The sequence below is a fragment of the Agelaius phoeniceus genome, chromosome 1 (assembly GCF_051311805.1).
Source record: "Agelaius phoeniceus isolate bAgePho1 chromosome 1, bAgePho1.hap1, whole genome shotgun sequence".
Classification (NCBI taxonomy): Eukaryota; Metazoa; Chordata; class Aves; order Passeriformes; family Icteridae; genus Agelaius; species Agelaius phoeniceus.
Genome location: NC_135265.1, coordinates 96,570,980 through 96,581,516, shown reverse-complemented (window position 1 = coordinate 96,581,516; position 10,537 = coordinate 96,570,980). Strand labels below are relative to the sequence as shown.

The window sequence follows — 10,537 nt, the reverse complement described above, 5'->3', positions numbered from 1 at the left end:
TCCACTCTTTCAGAGAGCTGAGATTGTTCATTATAGATTTTTCCATTCAGAGTTTGCATGACTGCATGAATAGTTTTCTGAAATCAAAACTAAGTTAAAATATGCTCTCTCTGAAGAAGAAAAAATGCAGAAAAATATTTACCTAAACTATCTACAGGCAATAAAACCATTAATGGATTATTTCACTATAAAATTTCTTTATACATATATACACATAAAAATGTATATACACATATCTATGTTTATATATACACATATATAAACTGCCAGACTAGCAGTTATCCATAGCTCCATTATAAACATCTGAAATTATGTTTATTAAGTGCTGATAAAAATTATGCAAAATGAAAAGTCTAAGAAAATACTCCAGAAAGTAAGTTTAATTTGAAACATTAACTGTAGTGCTACAGAACCTCTAAATTTATCAGTACTAACACACACTCTTCCCCCAACACTTCACAAGATTGGATGAAAAAAAATTAACTGAAAACACATAGTTCCACATCTTACTGACCCGAATTAAATGGACAGGTTTTACATTCTATTTCACATGCTGGGGCTCTAACTTTTATTTCCATAAATAATAATTAAGAAATAAATAAATGAAATGCAAAAGCCATGCAAAGCACATGACTCTATTATGCAGCTGGAATTAAGACAGTTCTTGCTAGGGGCTGACTGCAATTCTGTCAAGAATAAGGAATTAGCAGATTTTGTTTCATTTACAATGCTAAAGTGGTCATCTGGCTTTCAGTATTTTTAAAATTCAAACCTGTTTCCATACAAGATGACATACAATTTGAGACCTAATATGCATTTTAGCAATGTAACAAATAAAATGGAAAGCAACAGATGGTTCAATTGCTGTATAGATATGTTTACTTACCTCAGGTTTTTCTCTTAGACCCTAGTTGTGTTGTACTCAGACTCATGTTTGCTTAGAGACCCAATGAGGCAGAACCTGGAATGTTATGGCTATTTCATTCAAAATAATAGTGTTTGCATAGAAGAAAAGAAATATATGCATATAGATACTTTATAAACAGTACACTTTGATAATCTGATAAATATGCAGGAAGTAATTTACATAGGCATGCAATTGGATTAAAATAACCAAAAATCTGTCTTTTTTTTTAAAAGAAATGCCTTAATGTGCAAAGAAAATATGGAGGGCATGTAAACTAAAACAAGAAATGCAGAGATAATGCATGCAAGAGAAAACACAAATATATTAAAAAAGAGTTATGCATTCTTTTTCAAATAAATTGTTCATAAATTTTTTGGTTTTCTTTTTCTTTTACTTGTAAACTTTTAATCATTCATATTTACAGTGATTCAAATTTCAATATACAGAAGAAATAGCTCTTTCATTAAAAATATTATGCTTGATTTTTCTTTTTTATTTATTAGAAATATTCCCTTTAATTCATTTTTATATGTAAATATATATGTGTTCGTTATGTTGTCTCATGTTCTAATCTGTTTATCCATGTTTATTTGACAAACCAAAATACTGTGATCAATAATGGAACAGATACAGTAAAGTTTTGGAAATACTGTCATTCATGATAGAAAAGATAATGTGCCATGAGGAAAGGGGTTTCCTTGCCCCAGGACTGTGTTCCTCATTCTTGCGTCATGCGTCAAAATGGATACAAGTATCTTTTATTTATAGATGAATTTATTTAGAGATGGTTAGACCAACAGTGGGTGATATTCAAGGCCACCTCAAGGAAATATAATGTGGCTGTTCCAAAAATATAAATTCACAACAAGGAAATATAATGTGGCTGTTCCAAAAATATAAATTCACACAATCTTCTTTGGTTTTTAAAAATTGTACCTGCTCTCTGTTGACCTGTGTGTGTATGCTTAGGGTTATATGTAAAACAGTAAAAGAAAAAGAAAGAAAGAAACTTGAAAGGTAAAACAGAGATACAGGATTCTTCAGGAAAGAGGAGCAGAGATGAGAAAGAGAGACAGAAAGAGATAATATAATGGCATGTGCTATCAGGGAACAGAAATTTAAACAATAAATAAAGAAGAAAGAAAATATGTCTTTAATGATCAAAGAGTGAGTATGTTTGGGCAAACAAGTCCTTACACAATAGTTAGTCTTCATCAAAAATCTATTGATACTGACCGCTGAACAGCTTTATCATGTCTGGACAGCCTGTGACTTGTGGTTGGCACCTCTTCAATTTCGTCTATCTCGCACGCATCAGCAGCATCTTGTGAGTAGCTATGCTTCATGACAAGGATGTTTCTCCTGTTCATGGGCTGAACAAGTGGTTTTACAGGCTGGGGTTGTATTTCTGTCAAGACAGAAGCATCTCTTGTGCTGAGGTTACTACGGCTGCCCTTAATACTAGACACTTGTGATCCACAGTGATGGTCATGAATGCATTTTGAAGAGGATCTCCGCAGTTTATGATAATTTTCAAAGTCATCTGCAACGTCAGCAAGGTCAGCTGTAGTCCCTGTCCCTCTAAGGGTGCATAACTCATAATGAGGAGGCTCAAACACCTCCTGGAAAACTGTTTGATCAAAGTCTGCTTTCCTTTGGACAAATTTTTTACGAGGCTGCTTGATCTGTACTATAATAGAGATAACAATGAGGATGATCACAATGCAAGAAGTCACCCCAATTATAGTCCCACTGGTATTGGTAAGTTGGTCCAATAGGTTTGCTTTTCTTTTTTCTGTGCGACAGGGAATAAAAAAAAAAAAAAGCACGGCATTAATTGCAGTTCAAGAATAAAAACAACTCTGATGGTTTCACAGATTACTGCAAGGCTGAGCCTAGTCTAGTTCTGAGCTCACTTAATCAATCTCACCAACAAAAAAGAAAAGGGGAAGAAATCAGATATTTGTGAAAGCCAAATAAGCAATACACAAGTCCTTTATGTGCCTATTCTCTTGGAAACTTATTTATTCAGGATATCTTGCAAGTTTAATTAAACAAAATAATTATTTCAATTTTTTTTATAAAAAACAGCCACCATAACAAGCAGATGGCTTCAGTGTCACCTCTGAACTCCATTTGGCTGCTAATGCCCCCAAGACTTTTACAGATGTTCTCTTCATTATTTTCTCTCTCTCCCAGTAAATATATGCAGCTAGGACATTAGGTCCTATGAAAGAACAAGATTTTACAGGATTTAAGTCTAATATTTGTGAGCTGAGTGGGAATTTTGGCAGCAATCAATGAAAAAGCTAAATCAGGAGAAAATAGAAAAGTTATTCAAATTTAGATTTCAGACAGGAAAAAAAAAACAAATTTGTGCAAGTTATTTCTGTTCCCCCCCTCCCCCATTAATTACCAAAACCTTTCTAAATAGGCATAAAAATCCAAAAGATCATAGGCTGTAGATCATATCTACTACCCTTTGCTCAGGAGCCTCTAATAAGTTAGTTAGCAAATTCTGCATTGTGAATAAGGCAGAAAAATGCAGTAAAATAATAAAATAAAACCAGTTTCCCCCTCCTCTTGTGCATCTTTCTCTGTGATTGGCTTTCACAAGGCTGCAGGCACAAGATGGTGACTGAGCCTTGTAGAAATTCAAGTTGAAAGTGTTTGCATCAGTCTCTCTCAGGCACGGCAAGACGACTGTGGTTACGTTTCAACACCCAGTTTAGTGTAATTTTTCCTGGCAACCCAGGACATATAAAAGGAATTAAGAAAAAGCCTTTGAAATGGAAATTATTGGCACCAAAACAGTAGCATTCATCTCTTCAAAATCTCCTAGTTACCAAAACTTAACTCTTCAGCAGATCATTGTCTAAGCTTGCAGATTCACTCAGTGTTTCTCTAATTGACTGACACAGACTCTGGAGAAAAAGCAGAGTTAGGAAAAGCAACACTGCAGCAAACAACATTTTTGCTGGAATCAGCAAACCTCCTTTTTGTAGTCAGAAAAACAAGAGAGGATAAATGCACAAGACCTGATAAAAGATACTTGACGAAGGAAAGATAAAAATCATTCTGGAAATTGAAGAGTGATGAAGGTTTTCTGTTTTCCTCTATTGTGAAGAGAATGAATAATAATTTCCCAATTGTCTGTTTAGTTTCTTTGAAGAATATTATGCTATGCCACAGTTTAGCTGTGTTCTTTTGAAGTGTGTGTTTTCATTTGTGTTTTACCCTATTTCAATACTTGTCAGGATTCTACAGGCTTCAGTAGATTTATGGGCTGACTGCTAATCCACTTCATTCTGAATTTTTTTCTTGATTGGTTCCTAAATTTGGCATATCCCATGCTTTCAGGAACAAATCTGCAGTAGGGGGGAGACAGGGGGATACAAGACAGAAGTGAACTGTCTCCCTAGCCTGCAATACAAGTTTGCTAAGCTCTTTTCCCTGAAGACAACACAGATGCTGTTTTGGGGCTTGTTTGTGTGTTTTTTGTAACAGAACTACAGAAATATTTAGAAACCATTGTCAGTACATGGATAGGAACATCACTCCCTGCCTATGAAATAAAAATGACATCTGATTCCCAGATGTAGTATTTACAAGCTTGTTCCTTACACTTCAATGTCACTAGATTATAGGTAGATTTGGTTGCTTTCTTACAGTGTTAATTTCACCTTCCTTTATAAGACTATTATGGGCATAGCATGCAGCTAAAAGACACCTGCTAGTCATATATTACTCCACTACAAAGGCAACTATGGCACAGGAACCAAAATATTACATTTAATTGTACTTTAGATTGTATGGAAAGCAGAGACCAAATGATCAGAAAGCCTCCCAGAAGTCCATAAACTGACAGCAGGACACAACCAATGCAACATCAGAGAAAAAAAAATGAAAACACTGAAAGTAAAATCCACTGGCATTTTTTACCTTCCTTCATTTCCTCTATTGCTTAATATATGCTCTCTCTAAATTACTCTTCTGAGCTTTCACCCATTTGGCACATACTTAACAAGAAACTGAAGATTATATACTGTATCTCATGCAGTGCAAATGACAACTTTTTCAATTCTACATGTTACCTTTGCAGTGGTTTTCATCCCAGGGATACACACAATTCTGGAGTCCATTGCAGACCAGTGTATTATTTATACACATATTACTGTGGCAAAAGAATGTGTTGGCTTCACAAGGGGCTAAAAATGAAAGAAATTATAAATGATATTAAATTAGTAAACCATTCAGCTTTCCTCTACAAACATATCTAGGAGTGGACACGTATTCTAAAATAGGACAAAGCTATACAACATGTAATCCTTCTGTATATTAAATATTTGACATGCAACATGGAGGGCAGTCAAGCCATAAACTCTTTATTATTCTGTGGCAGGAGGTTCTCAGTTTTGCCTAAAATGACTGAACATTCCCCTAGTATGACTCTCCTGCATGTAGCAGGTTGGATTCTAAATATTGTTGGGAAGTCACCGATGTGTTATCAACAGTTTTTAACCACAGATCCAAAACATATCATCCTATGGGCTGCTATGAAAAGAGTTAACTGTATCCCAGACTGATCCAATGAGTGACATCTTCTAAAGTTTTTGCCGAAACCTCAATTTTATAAGAAAACTTTTGTGACTCAAAGAAGAGATGTACTTGACGGCACATATCAATGGTGTCTGACCATTTATACACAGAGAAAGTAAAATTATTCTAAAAACCTTTTAGTCATAAAAAAGGCTACAGTTAAGAAGCACCTTTTTGATCACAAGTATGAAGATAAGGAAGCACAACAGTCTTCAGTGTCCCTGTAGCCTATGGCCTAGAAGAATCATGCAGATTAAAGATGCAGGAAAATGGTGTCATTGACAGCCATGTATTATTACTGTGAAGAAACTGCCTGAAAGCCTTTGGAAGGTACTGAAGATGCTGCTAAACTGTGATGTTTATGGAAGTATTGGGATATCATTAGGTGTTGGGGTTGTGCAGCTATTGCTCCAAAAGTGCATAATATAGTAGAGATAAATTACTCCTCATATCTCTTCTTTAAACAAGAAAGACTTCTGTAACTTAAAAGAGCTACAAACTTTGTCAGTGTTAAATTATCAAAAATTAACTCCTTTTTTTTTTTTATTTCAAACAACCCAAAAGTGTTATTATAATTATTTTTAAGGGAGAGATAAATAATAAACTAAGATCGTAGCTAATCAGAAAGCAGTTATGATGCTCCTATTACTGATATTACTGATACTTTGAGTTTGATACTTCATGGAAATTGCTCTCCTCTGCAACTTTAGAAGCAGTTCCTATGACAACATAAATGAATAGCAGAGAGAATGGTTTAATGGCTTGCAAACGAAGGACAAAACAAAGGATTTGTATGACTCAATAGATCATGTCAATAAATGTACTTACCAATAAGTGTTTAAGTTAAGATATCCATAACTGGCATATTTGGAGCAGTTGTGGTGTGTTAAGCAAAGAATAAATGCCATCAAAATCAAAAAGCACACCCCAAATATTCAACCACTCACTCAGTAAAACACTATACATATACTGTATCTCTTAGCCAGAAAACATCAAGCAGCCTGTCCACTGTTCAATTTTTGTTTTCAAATCTGGTATACCATCTCTTGAAGTGCAGGGAGCCTGATCACGTTTAAAGTTTGTTACAGAAAGGATTCTACTTTATGCTAGGCAGAAGAGCAATGTGAATATTAGAAAGGGAGGATATTTAGGGACAGTCCTTATCTATCTGTTGCTGTCATATGGGGACAAAGAAGGCTGAGCCCGGAGGATGCTGTGCCACATCCTGATGTGACACATCACGTAGATAACACATCAAAGGCATAATCGTCCTTTCACACTCTAGCTGCAGTCCCTGTTTCCAGGCAAGGTGAGGATCTTTTAGGATGTTTCCCACATGCAGAAACAGTCTCACTGCCTACTCTGAGTAAAAAGAAGTGAGAAACCTAAGAAGATCTAAAGAGGCATCCATTCAAAATACAAAGTGTACCAAAAAAAAAGACCCAAATATCAAACAGAAACTTCAAGGAGTGACACAGGAAAAATGGGGAAATATTAAAAACAAAAACAAACAAATAAACATTTGCAGGAAAAAAACCAACCAACCAAGCAAACAAACAAAAAAAACTCTGACCAAAATGCCAAAAAACCTTCAGAGTGGAATGAAGAATCTTAAAAGTGAAGTCAGAAGGACATAGTGCTGTCTGAATTCAGAAGTATAGTGGTGATAAGTGGAAAAGAAGAACAAAAGGAAGGTAGCAAGGAAGTGAAAATAAGACAAAGAAAGAGAGGCATCTACCGGAAAAAAACAATGTCAATTGGTTATTTTATTCTGCACTAAAAGAAATAGCGAGATTTTTCTATCAAATGAAAAAATATTAGAAAATGTTTCATAGATGAGAGAAAAATAAAGAGCAATAAAAAAGACTTTTTTTCAGATTTAAAAATTAATAATTCTGCAAAAAGGTGACAGGGACATCTGGAAACAAAAAGCAAGAGAAAGGAGGAAAAAAGAATGAAAATTTAAGTTTTCTTAAATTGTGCTATTGAATGGTGGAGGGAAAAAAAATGGTATGTGAATAAATGTCAAAACAAGATGAATAGAGAAGCAAAGCAATTTCAGAACCACTACAGCAAACTTAGCATGAGAAAAACCCAAATGTAAGATTCAGAAAACTAATGACAAACAGCCCCCCCTTGTTCATGTTTGTAAAATTAAAATAGCCAGGTTCTCTCTGTGGTCCCATGAACGCAGAGTGATTAAACTGGACAAGAAGTCAATATGTTTTCCCTACTCTAATTAAAGTATTTTGTCAAAATGAATAAAAGTATAAAGGGTAACTGAAAACTTGTCAGTCCTGTTACACATTGGAAAAATTTGCTTTCTTGCCCAAAAAAAAGGCTCAGCAAAAGAGTCTTGGGATGCTACATCAAGGACATTCTAGTAATAAAAAAAAGATAAATGAATTGATGGTAAACCAGATTCTTTCACAGCAAGATGGATCTGGTCCTTATGCAGTCTTAAAGCTATTACAGAACCCAGCATGATAGTGGAATCAAGAAGTATGTGACATCAAGCTTGGAGATGTTTTCACAAAAGGAAATTACTACTATCATTAACTTCATCTAGATAAAGCAGCACAAACCTCTCCACACACCAGAAGCTGTCCTCTATCATTCCATGGTCTTCCCCATCCCTATATAAATGCTCCTCTTTATAAGAGAGGAGAGCAGGAATGCAGAGAGCTCACCCAGGTGAGGAAATGAGTAACTTTTTGGTCATGATTAGTGGAAAGCTACCCATATTGTACTTTGTGTCTGGACTACTTGACGAGCAACAAGCAGTCAATGAAATCTTCTTCAGGCAGATGGAAGAAGCCTCACAATCACAGGCCCTGGTCCTAATGGGGATTTGAACCATGTGATATCTGTGGAGGGCAACACAGCAGGGTACAAACAAGCCAGGAAGTTTCCAGAGTGAATTGATAACTTCCTGACACAGCTAATCACAGAGTTGATGAGGGTAGCTCTGCTGTTCCTCATACTTTTATAAGCAAGAATCAGTTGGGAAGGTGAATGTCAGGAGCACAAGATGATGGAGTTTGGGATGCTTCAAAGAAGGAACAAACCAAAAAGCACAACCATAATTCTGGGACTCAGAAGAGCAAAAGTTCACTGTTGAGGGGAATGGGGGGGACAAAGGCCATGGGAGGTGGTCCTGGAAAGATACAAGTTCAAGGAGATTTGGTTGATTCTGTAAGATCTTCTCCTCCAAGTTCAGCAGTTGAATATCTGGAGTGCCCGAAAATCAGGTGAAGGTAGCAGTCATGGATGGACAATGACTTCCTGACTAACCTCAAACATATAAAGGGTACATATAAGTGGTGGCAGTAGGGCAGCATGATCCCAGCATAAATATGACTTCTCTGAGTGGAAGGAGCTGAGGTTAGGGAAGGTTCAGTCAACTGGACAGACATGAACTCCCGGGTTCTATTGTGATGCCCCCAGTAGGTGACTCACATCATTGTGAAGCCACTCTTGACTACCTCTGAAAAGTCCCACTGATTGAGGCCTCAGTGGGCTGGGCAAACAGGATCTTCAAGCAGATCAACAAAAGGAAAGGTAAAGTCCTGTGCCTTGGGAGGAAAATTTCATGCACTGGTACGTGCTGGGGACTGACTGACTAGAAAGCAAGCTTGCAGAAAAGGTTCTGGTATGCAATAAGGTCACCTTGAAAATCACCTTGAGCCAGCAATGTGCCCTTGTGGCCAAGAAGGCCACCACTCTCCTGGGCTGCATTAAGAACAGAATTGTCAGCAGGCTGAGAGGTTTGATGCTTCCCTTCTATTTAGCACTGTACAGACCACATCTGCAGTGTTGTGTCAGGTTCTGGACTCCTCTGCACACAAGGGACACAGATGTCTGCAGTGAGCCCAGCAAGAGGCCATGAAGGCCTTTAAAGGCTTGAGATATTGGAGGTGAGAGGAGAGGCTGAGAAAGCTGGGACTGTTTTGAGCAGGCTCTTGTCAATGCATCCAAACACCCACTGGGAGGGAGTGAAGAACACAGAGCCAGGCTCTTCTCAGCAATGCCCAGTGACAAGACAAGAAGCAATGAGCATTAAAAGAAATATAGAAAATTCCCTTTAAACGCAGGAAATAATTTTTACTTTGAGGCTGGTCAAACACTGCGCCAGAGCTGTTTTGCCAAGTGAGGTTGCGGTGATTCCATCACTAAAGATATTCAAAACCCAGCTGGGCACAGCCCTGAACCACCTGCTGTAGCTGACCCTGCTTAGAGCAAAAGGATTGGACTAGACCATATCCTGGAGTCCCTTCCAGTCCTTCCATGGCTCTTTAAAAAAGCCCTGACTTCATATTTAGATTAAAAGTAATAGCTGGAAATACACAATTGTGTTATTTCTCCTGTGTCTCAAAGCTGCCTTAAGTCAAGCTCTACCAAGGTACTGGCCTAGAAGTGAGATAGCATATTCAGCACGATGAACAATTTCCAATAATTATAAAACAACTGAGAAAATTAATTCAACTTGATATATTTTGATAAAGTCTCTAATAAATTCTTTGATTTTTACAGCAAGAAAATACTATATTCTAAATAAATCACTCATTAAAGAAAAATGTTATGAAAGGTTCTTGTTCTAATTTGTAATTAAACCAATAATTATTTTTTATAAAATAATAGTTTTTTATAAAATAATATATACAGTATTAAAAATATAAAAAAATTTCATTCTGCATTATTTTAATGATTATATTTTCTTTTTATGGATGTGAGTGCTATGTGTAAGAATACCCTGTATCTTAATATACAAACAAATTTTATAGTTTTGAATTCATTATAATGCAACATTTCCGGTTTTGCAACAGCCATTTACACTGAACACAAGATGGTGCTCTTATCCTAGAAGATATATAAGTAAGTGTGTTAACAGGACTAGACATGCTATCCGTCTTTTTCAGGTATAGGAAACCTATGTTTAAAAACCCCAACTGTAACAATAATAACTCTATCTCTGTTACCAAGAATGTAAATATCTTCTGTTTCTAACACAAATTAGGATACTGTTATATT

General features: G+C 36.2%; 1 protein-coding gene across 2 annotated transcripts in view; it reads right to left on the bottom strand.

The window, feature by feature from the left end:
• NETO1 (neuropilin and tolloid like 1) overlaps nucleotides 1–10,537 on the bottom strand; it is a 79,493-nt gene that overhangs the window by 18,101 nt on the left and 50,855 nt on the right. Inside the window, exons 8-10 of one of the 2 annotated variants that reach the window (XM_054634239.2) lie at nucleotides 5,002–5,115; nucleotides 2,144–2,702; nucleotides 887–961 (exon numbers count right to left, since the gene is read on the bottom strand). In XM_054634239.2, the coding sequence (XP_054490214.2) occupies nucleotides 901–961; nucleotides 2,144–2,702; nucleotides 5,002–5,115 (734 nt within the window). In that variant the 3' untranslated portion in view covers nucleotides 887–900. The remainder of the gene's footprint in view (nucleotides 1–886; nucleotides 962–2,143; nucleotides 2,703–5,001; nucleotides 5,116–10,537) is intronic. The other variant, XM_054634256.2, reaches the window with a different exon arrangement.